At 41.5% G+C, this 26330-nt stretch overlaps 2 protein-coding genes across 2 annotated transcripts; both read left to right on the top strand.

Moving 5' to 3' along the window:
* The first annotated feature begins 6047 nt into the window (after positions 1–6047).
* Positions 6048–7046, top strand: LOC113946887 (C-C motif chemokine 3-like). Its single transcript, XM_027642895.1, has 3 exons — positions 6048–6243; positions 6481–6589; positions 6759–7046. The coding sequence occupies exons 1-3, from the start codon at positions 6135–6137 to the stop codon at positions 6850–6852; spliced, it is 312 nt and encodes a 103-aa protein (XP_027498696.1). The 5' UTR covers positions 6048–6134; the 3' UTR covers positions 6853–7046.
* A 2351-nt stretch (positions 7047–9397) lies between these two features.
* Positions 9398–19127, top strand: LRPAP1 (LDL receptor related protein associated protein 1). Its single transcript, XM_027642941.1, has 8 exons — positions 9398–9607; positions 12822–12966; positions 13288–13412; positions 14180–14300; positions 14999–15157; positions 15683–15765; positions 17884–18060; positions 18376–19127. The coding sequence occupies exons 1-8, from the start codon at positions 9428–9430 to the stop codon at positions 18439–18441; spliced, it is 1056 nt and encodes a 351-aa protein (XP_027498742.1). The 5' UTR covers positions 9398–9427; the 3' UTR covers positions 18442–19127.
* Positions 19128–26330: the final 7203 nt, after the last annotated feature.

Genomic DNA, 26330 nt, shown 5'->3' with positions numbered 1-26330 from the left:
TAAGTATATTGTATTCAAGGACATGGCACTTGGCATTTCTCAGAATCCTTTTTGCTATCTCATATTCTGTTTCACTGAACTGCTCTTGCATTTTTTATTGAACTAGACCCAACCGTGAGTTGCACTGATGGGCTTCATCTCAGAGGAGCAGCATTTCACAGGCAGGTGAGATATGTGTTAGCAATTCATTTGTTTATTTTACATTCATTGTTTATTTTATACTAATAATCTACAGCCCAAATTCTATTCAAAATTTATCTATTTATTTAATATTTAAAATACAAGTAGTCTTACAAGAGTAAAGTTTGTGTATTATAATGCATTAGTACCAGAATTATAAAACAAAGATAGTTTCTGGGATTCCGAATGCTTGAGAAACCGCCTCTCATTTCAAATCTTGAATTTATTCAATATCTAAACTCTGTCTCATTGAAACAAGATTCACCTACAAAATCCTTATCCCCTCCACACTTATGAAGAAAGAAAGAGCCTATAAAAGCGCATGTTGGGAATTAGATAGAAAGGAAAGCTGGATTCACCTCTGCAGTTAGAAATCATCTAGAGCTGTAGTCAGGAGCATCAAAACAAAGAGCTAAGAATGCCAGTGAGTTCTTTGTTTCTTCTCAAAACAAGTCATGTTTCACTTTAATCAGCCACAAAGATCATTTCTGAAAGGGCAGAATTCACAAGTTGGTTTTCACACATCTTCAGCATCAGCCCTAAACAGTTCAGCTAAGGAAGTAATTTCAGGAGGATAATGGCAATAGAAAGGTGTTACCACTTCTGAGAATTAACTACTCTAGAGATGTGTTTTGCAATAATATTATATCAACACTTGCTTTTTTCTTTCACTAAAATCAAGTACATAGAAGAAAGGATCCACTACATGAGAATACCTGTTTAAAATAAATCCCAAGCTGATTAGTTCTTTTTTACATTCCAGTAATTCACATTAAGGACATAGGTAAGGAGGGAATGTAATAACAAACATTTCCCCAGCTCATCTTTTCAGTGTGTTATGGAATTAATTTTCTTCAGTTTGACATTGTTTAACTTTCTGCTTGAATGCATAGAATTAAATTCAAGGAAAAATAAAGGAGCTATTTCAGAAAAAGGAAACTGTTACATAGCTTAACTTAATCTAAATGCACAAAAAAATTAAAAGTTCTCATCCCCACTACAACAGAAGAGTTTTCCTATGATTCAGACTTGGAACAAAGCAGACCTAAAACTTCTGATGCTGGAAAAGGATGCATTCTCTGGGTTTGCTTGGACAAGGCAAGAGTCAGCCCTGCAGAGAATCATGGAGACAGAAGCTGTGATGAAATCTGCCCCTCTGAACTGAAAATGGAATTTGCACAGGGAAGGCAGGTTTACAGTGATGTCTCAAGTACAGCTGTAAGCCCTTGGGCCACTTGAGGAATGAGCCTGTAAAGTGCTTTTAAGTGCTTTTAAGACAACTGTGATTTTCAATCCCAGTGAGCTATTGCAGATGCCTTAAGGGAATATCAGAGGAATCCAGGTCCCATTAGCCCTGCTGAAATAGTCGAAATTGATGTCTAAAAGCTGACTCCGACTTTGGTTTGAGATTTCCAGAACAGCACACAGTGAAGGAACAGCCTTAATCCCTTGACAAACAGGATTGTGTCTTTGATGAGAGAGTTCAGCTCAGTCCAGATACATATCTCTGATTGTCTTGTCCTGGGAGACTTTAAGCACATCTGAAAAAATTCTCTTTAAATTAATGTGAATTAGGATAGAAAACTATATATCTCTGTAAAAAAAAAAAAAAATCAATGTATAAATGCTTTCTCCTCTGTTAATAAAAGAATTTAAAAGAATTAGAAGAAGAAATAGGTTCCCTCCATGTTTACAAAACCATACCGAGAGGTGGACACCAGACACCAAGAATGTTTTTTGTCACCAACCAAGCAAAGACAACCAGGAATCTCCAAAGCCATCTTGATTTGGAAGGGTCCCGTGCTGTCAATTCCTGACATCAACCCAAGAGTTTTTGCCAAGTATGGATCTGGATCTTTATAGGGTCAAAAACACTTTAAACTACTAATACCCAATCCAAAATATGAAAAAAAAACCCCTGCAGGTGAAAATAAAGACAGTAGGATTGTATATAGTGTTAAGGTACTTTTGTGGCTCTTTGCAAGATCAGATTATAACTTGCTCCTATGATAAGTACTGAAGGAAGCTTTGGTTTTCCATCACCATTCAAATGGGATAGACAGATGCTTTTAGAAAAGTTTTTCCTTCCCATCATATTTATTACACCTTTTTGGGACCAAATGTTGTCATTTAGGTAGCCTGTATAGTCTCTTGCAGAACAAGACTGTTGATTTTAGTCCATGGATGGAGTATCTACAGTTATTTTAGATCAACCTTGGCTAAAATCTATTGTTTAACCAAGGGAAGAATTCAAAGTGTTCAGGAGGGTGAAGTATAGACTGGTTACCCCCAAAATGGTGTTATTTACCCACTGTCAAAAACAGGCAACAGACCAGGACTGACATTGGTATGAAAGGGTACTGTGGTATCTTAGATGAAGCTACAGGCAAACCTGGACTAGTTGGAGACTCATTAATATATTCTTCTCTGCAATTATTCTGCAATATTTAATAATCACAAAGCTCTGAGTTTGTTATAGATATAAGATTGGCTGCTAAAATAAAACCTCCCCAAAATCTAAATAGTAAAAAATGCCAGACTTCCGAGAGGAGAGGATAACTGTACAGAAACGTAACTGGGGGAGTTTTTGAATTAGATAGCATTTTAGCTTATTTTTTTTGTTTTGTTTGCTGCTTCATTCTGCAGAAAGGCTTTTTACTATTGCTTCTTTTCCAAATGGATAGGGAAGGAAAAGTTAGTCTTTCATGGAGGACCTGTCCAAGACATCTGCTATGATGTGGTTAATTTACTAAAGCACTGAATAGTGCTGGGATCTAGATTAATCTTCTTCTAAAGGAGGAAAAGCATAATTAAAGTACAGATATAATGGGTGACTGAAAACTAATCTTAATCAAATAATTTAAGATTCATAACTGCTTGTCATTCTTAAAACTTAAAACGGAGTTTTGTAATGCATCTTTCTGAACTGAATGCATCTATAACTGCAAATATATATTATAGTCAAGAGCCAATTATTATTGCATGCATGGTTTAGACACACTTGTCCAATTTAGATAAGCACAAAGGACATATTTATTATATTATCTGAATGAAAATAAAAGGTCAGTTAACGGGTAGCTGCTATCTTAACTAAAAAGGAGCATGACCTCAAGAGCAGCCTACAAATAACCAAACAAAAAACCACAACCAGATAATGTTGTTTCACAACTATTTGCCTCCCATACATAAAAATGTCCTAAATTTACTTAAATTAGGACCAAAAGACAAGTGTACATGTAATTTTTACCAGGACAGACAAGAAAGGGAGTGTTTAAGGAGATGATTAGTGGTGGTTTACAATTAATGTTAGGTTAAAGAGGAGGAGTAGGGCACAATTTGTTGCCCGGTATGCTGTTGGATGCTCTCAACAGATACAAGGGTATATTGTATTACAGAAATTAAATCAGTTTTGGAAGAGTTATGAGTCACCTAGCTCAGGCTTTGGCTTGTGCTGTTTTCCAATTAAACATTTAGAAAAATAAGAATTTATGATTGAAATATATTGTTGAGGTACTGTAGACTAACAAAACAAAGGATAGAATCAGGGTCTGCAGATACTAATAGCTACTGTCATTTTTTGGTCTTTACAGTGATCCTGAGACCATGCTTAAGGTTCTGTTAAATACATGTAAGACCTTTCCATGTTTTCAAATATAGAGAATTAGACAGAAAGTTAGCAGAATTCCGGACACTCAGACTACAACAGCACAGAATGGAGTGTTGATCATAAAATATACTAACGTAGTATCTTTTCAAATATGTCCAGGTTTGCCACAGTACAAGTCAGGACTTTCTTATAACATGTATTATACTTAAGGAAAGTAAACATCAGCAATTTCATTTCACTAGTGGATTATGCATATCTGCAAAACTAAAAATCACTGAACAAGGATAACGGATATATTTAGTTTGTATTTAAGCTACAGCTGGGGTTAAGTTTATAAACAGGAGTAGGAACAAAGAGAACTGAGAAAGCAGAACTTGCATTATTTGTTAATCTTCTTATCTCCAGAAAAAAAAGAGAGAAGGAGTGATGAAAAGAGGTGATAATTACATAAAATTCTGATAAAAGTATAGATCATACAATTCAGGCTTGGGCCTAGAACAAAGGGGAAAATTAAAACTTTATGAACTTAAATCAATGGATGTTGCATTCCTCAAAGACTTAAAAAGGGAATGGAATTGTGCAGATACAATTGGTTTTCTGTTTTCAACTACAAAGTGAATTGCAACTGGTGTTGCAATTGTATCCTGGGCTGTATTAAAAGAAGGGTGACCAGTAGGTCAAAGAAGGTGATTCTCCCAAGTACTTGGCTCTTGTGAGAACCCACCTGAAGGAATACTTTCAGTTCTGGAATCTCCAGGAGAAGAAATTAATGGATCTGTTCAAACAGGTTCAGAGGAGACCATGAAGATGCTCAGAGGGCTGGAGCACCTCTCTTAGGAAAACAGGTTGAGAGAGTTAGGGTTGTTCAGCCTGGGGAAGAGGCCTGGGGAAACCTTAGTGCAGCCTTCCAGTAACTAAAGAGGACATACAAGAGAGCTGGAGACAAACTCTTAATCAGGGGTGTAGTGACAGGTAAACTTGTTACTTACTTCTTTTTTTCCTTTTTCCAGCCTTGTCCTGATTTTCCTCAATGCTCTTGTTATGGACCTGCATGCCCCAGCCTGGCTTTTGGCCAGTCCATGCCAGGAACCAAATGGAATCTGAAAGTCACAACACTGTGGCTGGTCCTTCCCCTTCTGCGGTTTCCTTGCTTTCACCAGCTCAGCAAATCTGGGCAATCCTGACAATTTGCCTGTTATAATGCACTCATTTTCTATCAATTTCCCCATCTGAGGCCCATCTATGTGACCCTAGCATTCCTGAGTCCTGCCAGAAGCCAGGTATGCTCTCCCTTTCCAGGAGACAGCCCCATGCCCCTTTATGGGACCCCAAGTCCATGTGGAGGCCTGGGAGTGGGTGGTCCCACAGTGCTGCCAGAGGGACAGACAGGACCCTCCTGTGTACCTCTCCCTCACCAAAATGAAGCATCAGGTCACCAGGGAGGAAGGTGAGCATGAAACATCCCCCTGGGCACCTGCCAGAGTAGATTTTGGCTGGTGCCCAGCTGTGCAAGCAGAGGTCCCTGCACTGTGAGAAGGTGTTCTGGGTTCTCCCTCACTGTGTCACCCTCACTGCCACCCCAGCTCAGCAAAACTAGGTATAATTTTCCTAGTATGATGCACTCATTTTCTCTCCTTGAAAATCAGGGGGAACAGAAGGAGGAGAGCAGCAGCAGTGTCTGAGCGTCATGCAGAGGATAACTCTGCAGCCACCCAGCTCCACCCCCACTTGTGTTCCCTCAGCCCCTGCAGCACTACAAAGTCCACCACTAAACCATGTCCCTAAGCATAGCATTTACATATCTTCTAAATATCTCCAGGGATGGTGACTCCACTACTTTCCTGGACAGGCTGTTCCAGTGCTTGACAACCCTCTCAGAGAAAAAATTTTTCATAATGTGCCCTGGCTCAACTTGAAGCCATTTCCTCTCCTCCTGTCACTTGTTACTTGGGAGACTAACCTGCACCTCACTTTAGCCTCCTTTTGAGTAGTTGCAGAGAGCAATAAGGTCTCCCCGCTGCCTCCTCCTCTCCAGCCAAAACAAACCCAGCTCCCTCAGCCGCTCCTCCTAAGACTTGTTCTCTCTTGAATCTGAAAGTTGCAGACCTGTGGCCAGCACTTCTTCTTCTGTGGTTTCTTTGCCTTCTCCAGCTCAGCAAAACTGGATGATCCTTACATAATTTTCCTAGAATGATACACTTATTTTCTTTCCTTGAAACCCTGCACCCACCCAGTGGCGGGGGTACAAAAGGCCAGCAGCAGTAGGGGCCAGGCATCATGCAGAGGAGAGCCCTGCAGCCACCCCAGCTCCAGCCTCACTCGTGGTTCCCTCAGCACTCCCAGCACCATGAAGGTCCTTGCAGCTGCCATGGCTCTTTTGCTCCTTGTGGCCATCTGCTCCCTGGCTGAGGCTGATCCTGGAGACTCCAGCATTGGCACACCATCCCAGCCGCAAGGTATGCTCTCCTTCTCTGGGAAAGAGCTCCATCCCTATTGACGGGACCCTTGTGTCCATGGGGAAGGCTGGGAGTAGATGGTCATCACCAGTGCAGGGACTCAGCCTCAGAGGTGGAGGCTTCCAGGGGGTGTCCCCAGAGGATACAGCACAGCTGACAGTTAATCCCCTCGGAGCCACAGGTAGAGCCTCTGCCACAGTGTGGGGTCTCACTGGGCCTGCCTCTGTACCCTCACAGACATCATCCCCACCTCTTGCTGCTTCAGCTACTTGTCACGCCCCATTCCACGCAGAATGATCACCTCTGCCCACAGGACCAGCAACACCTGCCCACAACCAGCCGTGATGTGAGTACCCAGCATTGCCAGGGCTCGGGGGCAACAGCCAGGGCAGCACCCCAAGGATGTCCAAGGGTGTACGGGAGGGACAGGAACATCCAGGGTGCTGCCAGCAGAACCCAATACAGGCACCCTGCTGCCCTGGCTGAGCACCTCAACACTGCTTTTTCCCCAACAGCGTGGTCACCAGGAACGGGAGGATGCTCTGCGCAGACCCTGAGACACGCTGGGTGCAGCAATATCTGAAGGACTTAGAGATAGTGGAGTCCTGACTCTTCCCCACTGCTTCCCAGTGCAATGAACTCGACCCCCAGCACCAGACACACAAAAAGAATGCTTGAGCTGCATCATTCTTCAATAGGAAAATTTATTACAGTTGACGTACATTCGCAAACTAAATTTTGCTTGCTAGAGTGAAAATACAAAAGCTATTAACATGCCTAAATAAAGTGTTTGGCTAGTCAGACCCTTTGGTTGTCTCTGAAGTCCCTGCTGGAGCCCTGACATGACAGAAGGGACCCACGGGGAGCCCCTTGCCCTCCCCACTCCATGGTTTCACTGCTCCCCCTGTGGAAGGTGGCCCCATGACAGCTCTCACAGTACTTCTCCCTCTCCAGCCCAGACTCAGCTCCTGCTCTCCAGCATGACCCAGACATACCTGTGGGGTGACACCACCATCTCACCCATTTTTTGGGACCCTCCCCACACAGCATATGTGGAGACCAGGAACAACCCTCCTGGGCCAGGCAGCCCCGCTGGGCATCTGCCACCAGTTCAGTGACATATTTGCCCCAAACACAGTCTTTGACTGCACCAACATCCTCACTCCTAGGCCCTCAGGCCCTGACACCACCTCTGTCACCACACCATTGCCCAGCTCGGGGGAAGGGAGTGGGACATCTCTGCAGCTGACACACCAGCTCTGCCCCAGTGCCACTCTCTGCCCTGCACCACTTCTGCTTGGACCAGGACACACAGAACAATACCAAACAGTCACTTGACACAGATGTAAGGGCACTGGAGGATGAGATCCAACAAGCCAACATAAGCAAACTAATGGTGCTGCAGCCCTTCTCTATTTCTAAAAAATTCCACAATGTAGCTCAAAAACTCAGGCAAACAAATGCATAAAGCTGTGCACAAGTATACTCAAAACGAGAAGAAGGGTGGGAACCTGTGTGAGTTTATATAGCATGGAAGTTGAACTTATTTGCAGAGAGCCTGAAAACTCAATCAGTACTTCAAATGGCAAACAAGACAAAAACACCTATTCCAAAGTGATTCAAAAATTTATATATTCATTGTAATAATAAGAATAAAACAAGCTCTAAATCCTAAAACTGATGTGTTGAGCTCTGCAAGATTTGGGCAAGGCTCATTGGTTTCTTTCCCCACCACTGGTTTGCCGTACTTCAGTGTGTACTTCAGTGCTCACTTCAATTGCTCTTCAATGCAACATATATCGCAATGCCTTTTCCCACTTGTGCCATTTAGTCTTACAGCCACAGCTTCTAGATTAGTGACACTGAGAATCTCTGACTTGGGAAAATGTGGAAGAGAAAAGAGACTTTTATATTGCTTACAAGGCAAAAATGAGAGTCCAGTAAAAATCTTCCCTGGGGCATTGTTTTCAGAAATCTCATAGTTTAGGCAATCTATTTGTTCTCATAGAACTGATTTATAATTCATGAAGGCTTGGTGTTGACAGTACTACAGAGCTACTCTTTAATTTGAGATGGAAATTCACACATGAGATCTGAGGTGAATTTGTAAAGTAACTGTTTCCCTCCACTGCCAGTTAGTCTCACAAAAGTAACTCCACTACTACATTGCTAAATAAGTTCAACATAAAATTGTCCAACTATGCTGAAAAACCTGTACTACACAAGCTTTGAAGCGTGCAGAAGAGAATTGATCAAGAAGACAAGAGAAGGAACATCTTCCTTCATCGCCTTCCCGTCAGAAACACCCATGGAGTTTGCTGTATATCTCCTGCACTTCTTGCATAGCAGCATTATATTTTAGTGCATTTTCTTAAAACTGTGGAGGATATATACCAACCCCGGACTAAATATTGGGCATTTTCACAGCATCACGGGGTTTTTTTCTCTAAGTAAAGCTTGACTTAATCCTCTCCAAAGATTTGCTGTTGCCCACTGCACCTCTTGGCTGGCTCCTTGAGGAGGGAGCACTGCGGTGGGAAGTTGGCACGATGCAGGACAAGCTTCTGCCCAAGAGCTGCACTCTGAGCACTGACCACCGAACCCAGAACCATTACCACAGTCCGCCCCTCGATAACAACCCAATCTACTTGTTAATGCGTTTCTCATAATCCTTCTCCCCGCACCATCATCCCTCTGTCCTGTCCCGGCTAGAGATGTCCCCCACTGCCACCCCCAAGGGGGAACAGTCCTTCTTCCCCTCCTGTGGTGCACGGTGGGATTCATCCCCGTTCTTGCCTTCCACCCTCCCTGAGCTGCCTTTTCTTTTTCTGTGTACTCTTGAACATTGTACTGATATCTGGAAACTTCGTTTGATCAAAATCAGTGGCGTTCAAACACACCCGTGCCCCCTTTTCCTCGCACAGCTGACAGCAACACCTCGCTGCGGGACGCACAGAACGCAGGAGAGCGTTCGCTGCAGTCACTTCAGGCTGGGGATGAAGAAACACGCAGAAACTGCCACACTCAGCACATTTGCTGAAGCAAGTGCTCAGGAGAATGACACAGAGCGCTCGATTTTCGACCTAAACTGGACTCCCAACCAGTTTTCCAGCACCGACATCCCCTCCCTGGCCGAGGTGGGCGCGGAGCATCTCGGGACTTGTAGTTCCCGGCGCGGCGCGACATGGCGGCTCCCCGGGCTCTGGCGGCTGTCGCCGCCGCGCTGTTCCTCGCTGCCGCCGGCCAGGCCAGCAAGTACTCCCGGGAGGCCAATGAGGGGCTGGCGGCCGCCGGCGGCAAGCGGCGGGAGGCCGGGGAGTTCCGGGTGGTGAGGCTGAACCAGATCTGGGAGAAGGCGCAGCGGGTGAGTGCCGCGGCGCGGGGCGATGGCGGCGCCCGGAGGGGGACCAGGGGTCGGGCCAGGCCGCTTCGGGCACTCATTCCCCGTCAGCCGCCTCAGGAGATGGAGTACGGGGAGCTGTGTGTGAGGAGAGATCGAGGCTGTTCGGTTCTGGGCTGCCGGGCTGCGGTGCCTTTTGTTGTGTTCTCGGTCATGGCTGTCCCCGGCCGGCAGCTCAGGGACCCGCTCCGTGGGGGCTGTCCCGGCGGCGGGGAACAGCCGTGCTGTGCGAAGTGTTCTCTCGACAGATGAGATACGTATTTATATCCTGCGAAGTGTTGATCTTCCCGTGTTTAAATCTTGCAGTTAAACCACATGGTCAGGAAGTTGAAAGAGGGAGGGAAGTCCCTCTGGTGCCATAGAGGATCTGAGACTGGCTCCAGTGCTGGTCGAATGCTTTAGCCCTGTCGTTCAGGGCTGTGATGCTCTCATCTGGCTGAAGGCCTTAGTTCCCATTTTGCACAGGACAGGATCTCACTGAGAGAGTAAGAAACCCTCCACCCTGCTGGTTGTGTCACCCTCATTCACACCAAGTCATGTAGATGCATTCAGGGGCACCAACAAATGGATATCACCATTCCCACATGAGAGCCTTAATTTTGACAGTGATACTTGAGTTTCTCTCATTTTGAGCTACGAAACAGTATTTAATTAAAGTGAAAATACAGTAAAACTATTTAATCACAGTGGAAGTATTTGCTTAGAAATAAGCAGAACAGCTCCAACAGGAGAAGAGCGCCCTGCACATATCCCCTGACTATTGTGGACCTTGGAAATTAGGCTCATGACTGACTGGCAAAGATTCAGTTCTTTCAGGCAAAGAAATATAGTTAATATTAATTCTGGATCTTCTGTATCCTGAATAGACATTCCTCAGCCTGAGCTACTGAATTAGAGGTAGGGCATCCCTGGGTTTAGTCAAAAACTAGAACCCTGCCATAATGCTGCTTCCCAATGTGCCAAAAGAAGGTATCAAAAATATTCCTTCCCTCAGTGGGAGAAGGATTGAATGGGGCATAGGGCAATGTGTATTAATGGAACTCCAACTGTGAACTGAGCTGAAGAAGAAACAACATGGAGACTACAAATAATCTATGCTAGTATTGTCAGTTTCCTCTTACCTTTCCAATTACAGCCTTTTTTAATTTTCATACCTGGATCTTCTGGAATTAAAATTTAGGGTGCTTTACATCATCTACAGTAAGATACTAAACTATAAAATTAACTCTGTCAGTAAAGAACTAAGGTTTAGTAAATTTTGCGTGAGCCAGATTTTAGAGATGCAACACCTACTTGAACTAAATTTGCCACCTTCTAAATTTCACCTTTGAGTAGAACTGACACACAGTCTGTGTTTTATAAAGCAATTTTTCAGTATGTCTGGGCAATATATGAAATAAGAGGAAAACTATGTGTGTTACACCTGCATTGAAATATTTGCATGTGCCAATGCTGAACTCTCTTTCCTTTGTTTTGGTAGTGGTAGAGATAGTACTGAAAACAGGGAACTTCTCTGTTGTGACATAAAAGATAGATGCTGCAATTCAGCATTGCAACACACAGCAGGACAAGCAGTCCTTAGGAAAGCCCCAAAATGTTACTTAGTGGGACCAGGAACTGGCAAGCCAGAATTCCTTCTTGTTTCCCTGTGAGTTTGAGAGGGAGGGTTTGATCTTTCTCCAGCATCTCTTTTCATAGGTATATGGTTAATATAAAAAATTTAAAAAGTTATTTTATTACAAGACTTCTGCTTGGTCAGACCCTAACTCTACAGTTGTTTGAACCAGTGGCAAATACTCTGTAGGTTTCATGTGTGTGATTTGGCCTGTTGGTCTTTAACAATCCACTGTGCCGTGGCTGTTGCCATTGGTGCTGGTCCAGCGTCACTTGTTAAGGGGATTCCTGGCCATCCCAAAGCAGCACTGGCCTCCAGCATCTGGGCGATGTTACATCTAAAAAATTTGTAGTAAAGAACCCTTTCCTCTGGGAAGCAGCGGTGTAGGTAATGATGTTGCAGGTAGTGATTGTAGCCAGGCAAACAGCAAATGGCTTAATTGTTGTGATGTTTGACAAATTTCCAGCAGTCATTTCCAGAATGGCCAGGTACCTAACTTGGATGTTAATGTCCAGGCAGCATTAGGAATGAAGAGTAAGGAATGAATGTAAGGAACTTGTTGCTTTGTTATTTAATCATTAAACTTAGCCTTGCACCTCTCCTTCTAGTTAGTTATTCCAGCATATAGGTGGAAGTAAAGTCCACTAACACCTTATTCCAGATGTTAGTAAAGTGACGAGGATTCTTACCCATTGACATTTTTCACATGGTGTTTTTTAGAGTCCTACATGAGATGACCTTGAAGGAAGCAGTTCTTGAGCTGAATACTTTAAATTAACTTATGTGTTCACTCTGTGTTACATGAATGAGGCAGGCAAGGGGCTTCCAACAGGTTTCAAAGGATTTATAATTCTTAAAAGGACAGTTACTTGAGCTTTGTACTAAATTGTAGTGAGAATCAGAAAAATATTACTGGAATTGGGAGAATTTTAATAGAAGCTTTCTCTTTTTTTCCCCTTAAAGAGCAGTGGACTAATGTAGTTCCTTAGTTTTTATTAAGAGTGTCCAAAATCTGGAAGTTCAGAAGTTCAAGTTCAGCTTACAGCAGTGCGGCTTAGCCAGCTGCACAGTAGTCATTGTCTCTGTTCCTGTTTTCTCTGTAGTTCACAAAACTTCAGGCTGACCTGGCATTCATTTTAATTTTAATTTTTATTTTTATTTTCCTATCTTTAGCCTCAATGTTTTATCTTTTTGTTCTGTTATGCCAAACAGAATTACCTCTAGGTTTTGTATGTTTTAATGCACATAAACCATGTTAAGAAGTGATCTGAGAATTTTTTTTCATTTTGAATAATAGTAAAAATTGCTGATGAAGTGTCTTTGACCTGCAAGGCCATTGTCAGTGACCTGGTAGTCTGAAAAACTGTACTAACCAATGAAGTTTACCAACTCACTGTAACTATATGTTTGGAAGGTGGTCCACAAGAAAGCACACATGGTGACAATGGCACCTTGTTTGAGAAAAACTGCAGTGCTACAATATCTATCCTGGCTTCTGAGGTAACTCTGCAGCAAGAGGTGACTACACATAACTGAATACAAACCTTTCTCTGTTCTTGTTAGCTCCATCTTTCTGCTGTGAAACTGGCAGAGTTGCATAGTGATCTAAAAATACAAGAAAAGGATGAGCTAAGCTGGAAAAAACTGAAGGCTGAAGGGCTAGATGAAGATGGAGAGAAAGAAGCCAAACTCAGACGCAACTTAAATGGTAAGAAAGAAGAAGTTTAAGCATTGAATCAGACACATGCCCAGTTAGACACCTGTGTTTGTGTTCAAACCATTAAATAACAGGTTGTCTGTCTGGACACTGAGAACACACAAGCTCTTTGGAGGTCAGTAGGGAGCTGCAGCAGGCTAGCAGATTCCTTTGCTCCTGTCATTAAACCTGAGAACTCTGTGTCTTAAACTGTTAGGTTTTCCTCCATGAGCTGCAGAATCCAGCTCTACAGGTCAAGGATGTAGCCAATCTCTCATCTTCCATACATCCATAGCTGGTTCTCATGTTTCTGTATCTTCTATTTCTTTGCAGTCATTATGACTAAATACGGAATGAATGGAAAGAAGGACTCTCAACTCGTTGATACCAACTATATTAAAGATGGTACAGAAAGTGACACACTAGATGATCCGAGACTGGAAAAGTTATGGAGCAAGGTGAGTAGGGTTTCCAGGAACTGGAGTATTGAAAATCAGTGTTTCTTCATTGAACTGTTGGCTGTATCTTCTGAGAGCCTCTAGACTTGGAATTGATAAGCTTTACTACTGTTCTGTTAAGTACTGGCCAAGCTTCTGTGCTCTGTAGCTCACATCTTTGTGCCCTGAGGGTATCCCACCTGCATCCAGATCATCCAGGTGTGGCAGGTTGACTTTGCAAAATAAAACACCCGCATTGGTCTGCATGAAGGAAAGAGCCTGGGTCCACTGAGCTCAAATGGAGAATTTCAGTCAAATTTCATTGAACTCATGATTTCCCTGAGTGTCACTATCACACTGTGTATTAGTATATCTATGGTGTTTTTCACAGTTTTCTTATTGTTGTGTATCGGCTTTTTTAAAAAAATGCATTTCAAATAGAACCATTTCATAGTCTGCTTACAAGTGAAATATATGAGGGGAGGGGTTTTAAATAAGAACTTTCTCAGTCTAGTATTCAAGTGGAAATTTCCAGGATATGCATTCATGCTTAAAAAGTGTGGCCTTAGAAGTCTGAGGAAAACTTCTTTTTGACATGATTAAAGCCACCTTATCCATCAGTGTCTAAATCCTGACCTCATACTAATATTAAGAGAATTAAAAGATCTAAGGAAAAACTACACTTAATAATTTTCTAAATGTGGTGGGAAGTGGAAAGATGTTTTGGCATGTGAGTGCACTTAAAAGCACTTGGCCTGGAAAATATAATCAGCTCGTGTTTCTTTCAGGCCAAGACCTCTGGGAAGTTCTCTGATGAGGAGTTGAATAAGCTTTGGCGAGAATTTAAGCATCACAAAGAAAAGATTCATGAATACAATATTCTGTTGGAGACCGTGAGCAGAACAGAAGGTACCTGAACATTTTTCTGATGTTTCGAGATCAGTGCAACTCTCTTCTCTACCCATTGCTTTTATCATTTCCAAACTTCTTTGAAACTCCTGACATTTCTGTCAGAACTGCTTGCGGATGCTGACATTTTCAAATACTTACTGGGTTTAGTTCTGCATTAGCTGCCAAAAATCATGCCAGCTAATGAAAACGTTGCCATTTTAGTTTTCTGATTCTGCCTGCATTTCAAGCAGCTAACATACCATCAGATTAACAATGATGGCCATAGTAGTTAACTGGAAATTATGCAGCAAGCTGCTGCAAAATGTGGTTCTAAAGTCTACAGAACATGCATATTTTATCTCACCAGCTGGGAGCCCAAGAGGATATACTCAAATATCTTAGACACTGAGCCTGAGGTGTATTAGAGCATCAAGGATCTGAATCCAGCTTGCTGTACTAATCTGAGCTAAAATTCTGAGAGCTAAAGAATTCTAAAGCTGATAGCTTGATGTTTGCATTGTATAGTCCAAGCTAGAAGCTGCTGAAAGTCATTTCACTGTCGGATGTTCTGGTTGGTCCAGGGAAGAAGGCAAGGGGCTCACCAACCATCCCTATCCCATTTCCTTAGCATCTTTTATTCACCTTTAATTTGGTGGATTTCTATTGACCTATAAAGATTTGGCCTACAATCAGTAACTCTCGTTCTTCTTCAACAGATATCCACAAAAATGTTATCAATCCATCTGAAGAGAACCTTGTGAAAGAGGAAATCTTGCACAACAAGCACAGAGAACTCAAAGAGAAGTTAAGAAGCATCAATCAGGGGTTTGAGCGTTTGCGTAAAGTCAGTCATCAAGGATATGACACAACCAGTGGTATGATACAGAGGGGTTTGTGCTTATTTGGGATTAATTTCATTTTAAAAAAATAAAAATCATCGGGCAAGTAATAAGGTGTAGCTACAGTATCACAGTAATAGTGTACCACAGTGGGCTGAAGAGATACAGCCAGGCTGTTCTATGTGGAACCCAACACTAGAAGCCTAATGAAAGGATAGGAGCAATGTGTTCAGATGGTAGTTCTGTCTTCCACGCCCACATGAGTAGGGATATTACACTCTCAGCCCCTGTAGGGCAAGCAAAACAATGCGCAGAGCAAGCAATGCTGTTATTCAGTTCCTATGGGGTTTTTTTTGCTTTTGAAAAACTACTTGCTACAACAGTACTGTAGTTTTATCCAGTACTTGTATTTTTTCCCTTTTCATCTGAATAGATCTATTAGTAATGCAGTGTTTAATGTCTCTGTGTGTATGTGTATGAGAAAGCGTGCTCATACTTCCTAGAAGTTGGGCATGAACGCATTGTGTCCAGATTTTCATTTAATGGTATATGTTTGTTTAGAATTTGAAGAACCAAGGGTGATTGATTTGTGGGACATGGCCAAATCAGCCAATTTCACTGAGAAAGAACTTGAGTCTTTTCGGGTAAGTAGAATTCCAATGAGATCTCTTATGCAAAGATATTTTCCCACATAAAGAAATACTCAATGTTACTCTGATTGCAGCCACTTCTGTATTACCCTCCAGCCATCATAAAAAAAAGTAATGCTTCTTTGTTAATACTATATAAACATGTATGTAACTAGTCATATGCATGGTTCTGTTACAATCAGCAAAATGAAAATTCTGAATCCTGTCAGAACAAGTGTCGCATATTTCAAGTCTTTGAAAGATTGAACCCTGCTTTTTTGTTTCCAACGCACCAGATTTACCTCTCTTACCCAGTATCTTAATTACTTCTTTGGGAAGCAGTGAAATCTGTATAACCAGCAGTTCTCCTCTCATCCCCACCTCTTGCACTGTTAACTTCCGTTGTAGCTATGTTGAACTAACTCAAAACTCCTGTGACTGCTCTTCAAGGAAATATAATAGAAATTAATTCCTGTGTGCTTCATATTGGTTTTATTCAAGTTGCAATGAGAAAATGTTTGATTATCTTTTCATCTGACTCTGCCTGTTTATCAGATGGATTTTGATTGATAGCCTGAAGAAGTAACTCTCTTTAGGGCTTCTTCATGGAGCTGCATGTACAAAAGATGTTGTTTTACCAGCCAGGCTGAGGACACTTTGAGCTTCTTTTCCAGATAAGGTAATGAGAGAGTTTTAACTGCCTAGGACCAGGTTTGAAATCTGTCTCTCTGAGATATCAAAGATCTATATTTATTTATTTTGACTCACGTACAGCCCAATTCTCTTACAAAGCAAACATTTTAGTTACAATGATTTCAGTGGCCCTGCTTCTAAGAGTGTCAGAGGAAAGGTGCTGAAGTCTGCAACAAGGCTTCTGCTTAGTGGGACATTTTGGTCAGGGTTGTACAATTGCATGAGAGGTAAATTTGACCTTCCTATCTGCCACAGTGAAAAAGAAAAAAACAATTCCATAAGCAAGAACACATATCTGCTTATTGATTCTACTGTTTTAGTAGAAATCTTTCATGCAGACCCTCATCACCAGGTCAAACCTGTATTGTTACCGTGATTGTTGGGACATCCTAACAAAAGTAAGATGGGAAGAATCAGTAAAACATCTGCAGCTAAAATGATTTATCAGACCATGAAACCTCAAACTGAGGTCCTGAATGGAGTGTGTAAAACAGACTGGAATGTTCTACAGTGAAAGGAAACTATTTTCTTGTCAGAAATATTGAAGACAAAACCTCCTTCCTTTGAAAACTGAAAAAAGAACTATTAAGATGATGGGTTTTAATCTTTTTTTTAATTGTCTCGAAATGAGAGAAATTTTGCCATCCACCAGGACTAAAACACACCAACGAACAAAATGAAGTGGGTTCTGTCAAACCAGGATTTTACTGGTTGGTTTGGTTGGGTATCTCTGGATGTAATGCATAGACCTGCTGCCATAAGTGACATAACAGTTTGAACTGTTCATATCCACTTCACAGAGGAGGTATCCTAAGACACAGAGAAACTGAATCTTTTGCCTTGAATTAGCAAAGCAAGAACATGCTTTGGTGGGTAGAGACATTACTCACTACCCCTTATCAGGCTATCTGAGGACTGTCTCTGATACATCACTGAACACCACAGTCTGGCCACTCTCTTTGGGGCAAATTAAGACTTGCTTTTTGTTTGTTAACGAATTCATCCTCTTTCAGGTTTGTTGTAGCAGACTGTAAATCCAGTAAACATTTAAGTCTGAGCAGAAAATAACAGATCCAGGACCTGATTTTGAAAAGAGTCTTCTTTTAAAAATTGTTTGTCTCCCTCCCCTCTCCCCAGTCCACTGTTCTTATGCAAAAATTTTTTTTTTGGTGTTCACTGCTTTCATCTCCCAGCACCTCACAGCCATCCACAGTCTCCTTTTAAGGACTCCACAGTGGGTCATTTTCAGCATCTGCTTTCAAAATCAGGTGTCTGGGTGGTGATGATAATGGATTGTCCAGACCTTGTTAAGAAGCAGGGGATTGAAAAAGCTTTCTGTGCTTCACTTAGTAAAATATCCTTAGCAGTGTCTTGGCAGGAAAAGAGGAAGGAAGCCTTGAAAAGAAAATCCTGTGAAGCTGTTTGTATTTGTTGTCATAGGAGGAGCTGAAACATTTTGAAGCAAAAATTGAAAAACACCATCACTATCAGAAACAATTAGAGATTTCACACCAAAAACTGAAGCACGTAGAGGGAACTGGAGATAAGGAGCATCTGAACAGAAACAAAGAGAAATACGCCATGCTGGAAGAAAAGACAAAAGAACTAGGATATAAGGTCTGTATAAATCCAGTGTGCATACATGTTGAAAGCTTAACTCAGCAGTAGAGGGTAAGTAGATGGTCCAGTACTGATTTTGCATGCAAGTTGAATGACTTCCAGAGGGGGAGTTCAAGGCACTTCTGTTCTCATGTCTAGTAGAGGATACACATAATTGTGTTTTATGGACCTGATTCTAAAAGGCTTGAAATCTCCCTATTCTCTGCTCTCCCCATTGTCACATATACTAATAACAACATCTGAATATATTAATTATACTGGTAATTTCTTGTCTTACTGAAATTTGTGTCATGTGTTTTGTTTTCCTGATAGGTAAAGAAGCACTTGCAAGACTTATCCAGCAGAATCTCTCAAGGTCTTCAACACAATGAATTATAAAAATTTGTTCTACTTCATGGGATCAATCTATTAAGACAAAACAGATAATGTGATTTTTTGAACAGGGCTTACAAGGAATCCTTCTGAAATAGTAAAGATTGAACAGATTGTCTTGTAAGAAAATGTATTTTTTTGTCTCCTTAATTGCCAGTTTTGTATTTGCACTACAAAATTAAATGATTAGATTATATATTTAAGTTGCACATCTTGGATCATATAAATATTACATCTGAATCAAGTAGCAGCCTTTGAAATAATCAGTCATGTCAAAAGTAAAAATATGTGAACTCTCAAAGGATTCCTTCTAGTAAAAAAATACTAATCTTACAGTCAGGTAAGATATTCTTATCAGTGAAAGCAAACACTGAGGTACAGGAAGTTAGAACAGAGACCAGAAAAGTCTTTATTTTAATGCTTGTCCTATTAAATTTCCTACTTAAGGTAACAAAAACACTTCTACTGACTTTGAGCAATGGCTCTGACTGAGCAGTGGCTCAGAGCTGCACTGTGTATGAGTCTTTCATGTGAGAGGGGGAGGAGGAGTAAGGAGGGAACAAGTACTGAGGTCAATTCACACAGTTTACTTATTGACTAACACATCTGAAGTTACTGAATATTTGTGTACAATTATCTTGTTCATGGTTGCTTGGTTTTGTTACACTTAGTCATTAAAAAAATCAAAACAAGATACTGATGTGGCTTTTTTTCTTTTCCTTCCCTTTCTTATAGCGAGAAGTAACCAGACCTGAGTTTTGAGCATGCTGCTTATTCCTGTAATGTTCATTCACACAGTAGTTTTTAAGAGAGGAGGGGTAGCTTTGTACCACAAGAATGTGTTTCTACGTTCTGAATAGGCAGGAGGCTCCCTAAAGCAGGTTCTCTCTGAGCACATATTCCAGTGCAATCTCCAGTAAAGGTTATTATCGCTTTCCCTTTCAAGACCAGTTTTTTCTGGTCAGAACTTTGGCAAACATCAGACATCTGGGTTGAAATTATCTATGCTGACCCTTTATTTCAAATGACACTTTTCAGGAACAAGACTAAGACAAAGGTCCAGCATAGGTAAACTATTACAGCTTCTTGGTTTAGGAGCTCTGTGACTTGCAGATTGCGGTGCTGCCGTGTGCTACATGAGGAAGCTGAGCCTCACTCTCCCTACTTGTTCCATGAGAAATAGTGAAGAGATCCATTCAGTCAGAATAAGGCACTCATCCTGGGTCCATCATGGGATAAAAGTAGCATGATTCTGTACAAAGACTAATATTATGATGGTGATCTGAACTGAAACTGTGGTAGCAGTCTTACTTTGAGATTCCGAATCTCTTTCTTTGAAGCAGTAAACTTTTTTTTTTTACTTTTTTAATTTTATGTAAGCTAAGAGTTATTTATATTTCAGAGAGTCATTGTCCATCCTGATAGCAGGCTACTATTAATATTATCAGTCTCCTTAGGTGGCTCAGTTCACGTAGTTTATGGTATACATCACCTTCGGTTGGTAAGCTAAAAAAAAGTAAACCCAAAAATGGCTACAAGCTATTTATGAGAAAAGTGGTTTGTTTGTTTTTCTAGATACTACACACTATTTCTTCCCCAAACTATCACTTGAGCGGCTGTTCAGCTTCTGTATCAGAGCAGTAGCTGTATTATCTTACAGGTTTGTCTTCATCATTATTTTTTTCAATTTTTAAAGGAATGCAGAACACCTTGTATTATATACTATGTTAGAAAGTGCAGACTTCACTATGTCCTTCGGTTTTCCCTTGGCAGAGTAAGAATTAAATCTATGTGCCCCAAATCAGTTTGGTGGCTGTAGCTTGGATGTGGAGAGGCCCCCAGTACTTGTTCTTGGGTGAAGAACTTGCACACATGCACTAAATACATCAGCAGAGGAGAGGAGCTAAGCAAAGCCACTCCTGCTTAGCAATCCTAACTGGGTTCTGTGGGAGTGGAAGAGCTTTTCCTGAGCATGTTCAGACACTGCTGCTGAGGGAGATGTGCTGCATTCGGGAAAGCAACGTGAGTGTCTCAGCCTACACTGCAGGCAGGCAGAGCAGCTGTGTGCTCTGCACAGGAGGGCAGAGCAGAAAGGTGAATTTCATCTTCAGCATGTACCTGAAATAGAATATGCTTACTGAGGGATTTCTGAAGAAGTTCAGAGCAGCACAAGGTGCTGGATTCATGGAACAAATAACCAGGGTCTGATGAGTTACTGAACAAGTGCAGAGCTGCTTCAGCACAGGATTTAAAGACCAGTGATGGCTAAACCAGGCAGTGGTGGATGTACCTTGTCTTTATCCACCACACCATGACAGTAATTGGGCTCAAAGGCCAGGAAAGCTCCAGCAGAGAGAATGTTTGGCAAGCATGGCAAAGTACAAGAGGCTGACAAAATATTTACATGTCACAGTAATTTAAAATTGGGAACGAGTCACAGATCCGCAGCAGCAAAGGTTGGAGACTGGGGTCAGCACAGTCACCTCACTTTAGCTGTTGAACATAGCTGTTAATGAGTCATCAGGCCCAAAGATTGTTCACACAAACCTAGAGGAGAAAAAAAAATAGAAAGACTGTTGCTGCCCCTGCATCCAACTTCCCCCTGAAATAGTCTGTGGCTGAGGTAGAGTCTACAACAGCCTAGGGAAGACATGAGGAATAGTCTCCATTCCTGTCAAGACTCCTTGGGGCTTTCCCTGATTTTGAGATTTGGGGACAGAGTAGTGTAAAGGCTAGTGAGGTGTAAAGTCTGATTTCACTCTAGTTCCTATAGCCTGCACCTCACACACAACAGCGTATGTACAAGTCAGTTAATTATTTCAGTTTTTAAGCCTCCAAAGACAATTCATATGGCCAAAATAACAAGAGTGGGTAGTGTTTGAGACATTAAAGATTAAAAAGTAACGTGAGTCACCATTGTTGTGTTTCTGTAAATAGCAACAAAAATTCAAAGCAAAGAAAAATGGTATGAATGAAATACACATACAGTCCTGTACCCCATGAGAGGTGAAAATAGAGTTCATAGGTGAGACTGCATGGAAGAGGCATCTGAAAAGGAAAGAACTAACAGCTTTTAAACAGTGGTTGAACCTTATCTTCCTTAGTAGGTATTTTATCTGATCCTTTTGCAATTACTTAAACTACCAAATTTTTCAAACCACTCTGAGAAACAATTTGAAATACAAAAGTGGGAGCAAAATAGGGAGGAAAGAACTGCATTTGTTAGGAGAAAAAAAATCAGAAAATTTAATATTTTATACAGTTAGTCAAATTCTGCCCTGAAAAACAACCTCAATTTAAGTAAACATGTCAGTGACTAGAAGTAGGACAGATTTTATTTGTTAAAAAGTTTGGGGGTGGAAATGAGAGGAAAATAAATACGTAAGGCATTAAATACAACAGAAATAACCAAGTCTTTCTTAAAATAAGCACATCCTACATGTTGGTACAACAGCTAAGATGGCATCATTCTACCAAGACAAGGAACAGCACTACAGTAGATGTGCTGCTGCAACAATTTCCGCCTCCCAAGGGATCCCGATGCCTGATAGATCCACAATAGCAAGAGTATTTAAATTCACCAAGTAGAGATCATTTACATTTTGTGAGCTGAGTTACCATGTGCCTTTTCAGATCCAGTTCCTGCAGGTAGGGATCTCAGTGGTCAGGAGCTGGTGGAAGCAGGATCCTTGGCTGGACTCTCCTGCTTGCTGTGTGCCCAACTCTGTCTGTGGAGTTCCCTCAAGCCAGGGTTAACAGAGCTTTTGCACAGGAGGTGATAGAAAGCAAGAGACAGAGAAACCAGCTTAGCTTCCAGAACGTGGCTGCCTTGACAGCTCATCTTGGCTGAGCATTTAGCAGGGCCTCAGAAGGGCTTCAAGCCCTGGCTGGATAGCAGTTCAAGGACAGGAGGCACATCTCAGTGACTGCCTTAATCCCAGCTCACAGGGTCTGCAGCTTCACTTCAGCAGCCATCTCACCCTGTTGACCCTAAAGGGAGCTGAAGGGGCCCTAACACACCATATTTTCAGTTCTGCCATTTATTCAACATATGGGTCCAGGTGAACTAGTGCAGTTAGTTACACCCCATGAAAGAATGTAGGTCCCCAGCCAGAATCCAGCGTGCCACAGTGCCCAGAAACAGAGCCTTGCACTGGGAGCCAGGCTGCTGAGAGCTCCTCTGCAGGCCCTAACCCAGGATCAACCCAAGTATAGTGTTCAGCTCTGGGCTAACCCAGACAGATATAAAGCACAGTTCATATGTTTCTTGCCAAACATGCTCATCATCCACAGCCCTTCTCTGCCATCATTTGGCGCCACGTCAGAGAAGGTTTCAGCCTGTTTTGTTTTGTTTTTTTTGAAAGGTGCCATTTCACATACAAAAATCTACTAGTAAGTAGTACATAGGCAGTTTTAAAACAATACTTAAATGCACTTTTTCTTTCCATAGTATTTAATGAGACTAGAAGAAATAAAGTAATTAAAGTCAGTAAATAGAATAGATTGTTGCTTTCAATAGAAACAGACCTACCTTAGTAACTGAGAATGGGGTGCTGCATTTTCTATATGCATTATGTTATCTAACAAACTGCTTCTAAATACCAAAATCAACATTTCCTAATACAACAGACAGTTAATATGTATTTCAGGCCATTCATATAGCACCTCTGGGGAAGCAGGATGTTAACCTATAGAAAAAAAAAAAGACTGTATGGATTTCTTTTACTGGTAGCCAGAGGCATAAAATAGAAGCATTCATAAAATCTGTCCAGTAGAGCCAAAATAAATTTGTAAACTTTCCTCCACAGCAAATATTTCAAGTTGAACTGTATTTGGTACAGCAGTAATTGCAACCCAAATGCTTTTATCAATAGCCCTTAACACACTTTCATATCCAAACCTTCATGTAATTTCCCACTGCTCAACAAAAGAGCACTCTACTAAATCAAAAAGAAAACAGTACACAGACATTAATGCTTAACATGTGAACTTTGTTCCTTCACTGATGTGTTAATTTATCAGAAAGCTGCAAACATCCATTTTAATAAAACTAACCATTTCAGTCTCAAAGGTTGCCTGTCAATAACTGGTCTATGGTAACTTTAACCTGGTTATTTCTATAGGCAAAGTGAGTGTTGAATCACTTTGAAATAAGCCTCCCACTAAAATAAAATGGTATTTAATGTGCTACAGTTATAATTTTCCAGGCAGTTTAAAGAGAGAAGAGAGCTGCACTATTTTAAGAATAAACACACCGAGAACTGAAAATCTGAGTATGAAAACCAGTAATTTGCAATGCCTGGCATTGGATCCATTAGTCCAACTGCAAAATTCAAACCTCAGTTTCTAATTTAAGAAGACATCTGAACCAAAACCATTAACTAAATGGTCCTTCCATGGGGAAAGAGTCTGTTTTCCAATCAATTAGGTTCCAGGTTCTGGGATTCAAGTTTGCAATTCCAAATATGCCCAATCACAGTGTAAAGAGTCTTCATTCATACCAGTTCCTGGGTATGGTATTCATACCAGTTCCATTGGTGTCCCTTTAATTGTTCCATTTTGAAGTTCAAGAAAACAGAAGAGTTAAGAATTATGTGCAAAAAGTGACATTTCTCAAAGACGAGTGTGCCATGGCAAAAGTTTAGGAATCAAGGGATATTGCTCTTTTTGGTTCAAGAGCAGACTGCTGGTACTGGGAAATGCAGCAAGTTTCTCCCTGTTTTGGTAGGCATTTTTCAGATTATACCTTTTTCCTAATCTGTACTGAACTGACACAGATTCTTACAAAAAAACACATTCCAACAGTCTGAACACCTTCCACACTGGTAACTGCAGCCTGGAAGAGTCCAGTTAGCCTTCTCCAAACCGTTCTTTGAGCAGCTAATAACCATGATCTATCTGGGATGCATATGTCTTAGGCAATGCTAGCATTAGCCTCAGTTTGTTGGTATCACTAAACCCTTACCACTGATCAGTTGTTTCAGGTCTTGTACTAACTGACCTTCCTTCTCCTCAGAGCTGCAAAACAAAGTTTTCCTTTATGATTCATTATCAATTCAGAATAAGAACACGGTTTTCCACAGATGGTTTTAGGAATTGTTAGAAATTTTGAAAGAAAAAACAGCCAATGTAACCAACTAGGACACTCAGAAGTCCAAAGTACTGCCACAGTATGTGTCTGGGATCACAGAAGAAGCAGAAGTGAGCACGTTTAGCCAGAAACATACAATGAGAATAAATATGAATTCTCTGCAGCTCCTTCAAACCAAGGAACAGAGCGACTCACCCAGTTCAACTTTGACCACTTACAGCAGAGATTGAGAGCAGAAGGAGGTCACATAGCTCTTCCTGCACTGCTCAGGGCTGATGGACATAGGGACAGGGTTCCCATTGCATGAAGATGTGGCCAGCTGCAGGCTGTAACCTGCACCTTGACAGTTCCCCAACCAGAGGGACAGCAATGAAGGGGTCTAACCATGTTAAATGTTGCCACTGTAAAGGAAGGCTTGGACAGAGGTAGACACGTTGAAGAGCATCTAGTGTCTGCAAACCCCAGAGCAGCACACCTGGGGCTTCAAGCCCAGTCACAGCAGGAAGTACATCCTCACAGCTATCACTTATGGTCACTAGTATCATGCATTCACCATAAAATGGACAGACAACAAAAATTAATCTAAGACCAGTTCCTGGGCTTTCAGTAGACCTGATCCATCTCTATCAAATATCCCAGCCTCTGTAAATGACACCAGCATAGCTGAATGCAGAACTAGGTGCACCTTCACATCAGGTCAGGGTGCTCTTTTATTTCGTAGCATGGCCCAGCTCTCACCATCCTTCATCTAAATTACTTACTAAGCTTTCATATACTTTCCACAGAGGAGAAAAAAGCAGACATGGAGGATAATTCTGTCCAAGTTCTAGATTGTATATTCAGTGCAGGCCTGAACCGTTTGCATGACGTGACACCAGGACAATGAGACACACCATCATACATGGAGCATGGCAGTCTGCCTCTTTAGAGCGGACTCCAGCTTTTAATCATGCTGATGTTTTACTCCATTCCTGATGGAGGCAGTACCAGCACGTCATCTATGAGAACAAGGACACAGCCTCAACTTTGGTCTTTTCAAGGTAACCACTTCCTTGCTATAAACCACACATTGTACAATGCCAGCAGATCTCCAGAACTGGCACAAACTGCATTTTACAGACACGTACACTCTTCTGGTGCTGCCCTTCTGTCAGTGTAATAGCTGGCAAAGGACAACTGCTGCTTTCTGGCTCATTGCTGACACCTACCTATTTCATGAAATTCCCAGTAAGATTTTTTCCTGTGCTTCCCAATTTGTATCTAGTACTACTGGCTGTTGGTAGTAAAAGGATAAAGTGTTATAGCAGCCAAAGGCAGGTCATGGGGTACATCCTCCAAATGTGGCAGAGATGCGGGGAGTGAGGAATCTGAGTGATTCATTACATAATAAAACTCCAGTATCCAAAGGCCAGGTTCCTTTCTGAACATTCCATATGCTCTATTTTCTGGATATGAACGGTCCATAAATTTCCAGCTCAGCCCACAGATAAGTAAAATTTAACTTATACAATAGCAGATGCTAGGGGGGTTTTATTTATTTATTTTTCTTTTTAAGCATTTCACAACAGTATAATGTAATGTGGAGACAAATTACTGTCATGCTAAATCTGCTTTTGATCCCACCCCTCACACTGCACATTTCTCAAATAAGTTGACACGTGCTATTTCAGTAAAACGGTGATATTACATACGCCTCTGTGTACACAGTGGGATAATAAATTTGAATTATTTCTAGATGCTCTGATGCAGGGAAATGTTTAAAAGCTCACAAGCTTTAAAGTTCACTCAACCTCAAGTTTTTACT

This window comes from Corapipo altera, unplaced genomic scaffold, assembly GCF_003945725.1.
Source record: "Corapipo altera isolate COAL_440 unplaced genomic scaffold, ASM394572v1 22, whole genome shotgun sequence".
In the NCBI taxonomy this organism is placed as follows: Eukaryota; Metazoa; Chordata; class Aves; order Passeriformes; family Pipridae; genus Corapipo; species Corapipo altera.
The sequence above is the reverse complement of the archived record's forward strand: the minus strand, read 5'-3'. Positions and strand labels throughout refer to the sequence as shown.

Coding starts and splice junctions, on each gene's coding strand:
- LOC113946887 (XM_027642895.1), top strand. CDS start 6,135: ATGAAGGTCCTTGCAGCTGCCATGGCTCTTTTGCTCCTTGTGGCCATC. Junction 6,244..6,480: donor CACACCATCCCAGCCGCAAG/GTATGCTCTCCT, acceptor GTACCCTCACAG/ACATCATCCCCACCTCTTGC. Junction 6,590..6,758: donor TGCCCACAACCAGCCGTGAT/GTGAGTACCCAG, acceptor TTTCCCCAACAG/CGTGGTCACCAGGAACGGGA.
- LRPAP1 (XM_027642941.1), top strand. CDS start 9,428: ATGGCGGCTCCCCGGGCTCTGGCGGCTGTCGCCGCCGCGCTGTTCCTC. Junction 9,608..12,821: donor TCTGGGAGAAGGCGCAGCGG/GTGAGTGCCGCG, acceptor TGTTCTTGTTAG/CTCCATCTTTCTGCTGTGAA. Junction 12,967..13,287: donor ACTCAGACGCAACTTAAATG/GTAAGAAAGAAG, acceptor ATTTCTTTGCAG/TCATTATGACTAAATACGGA.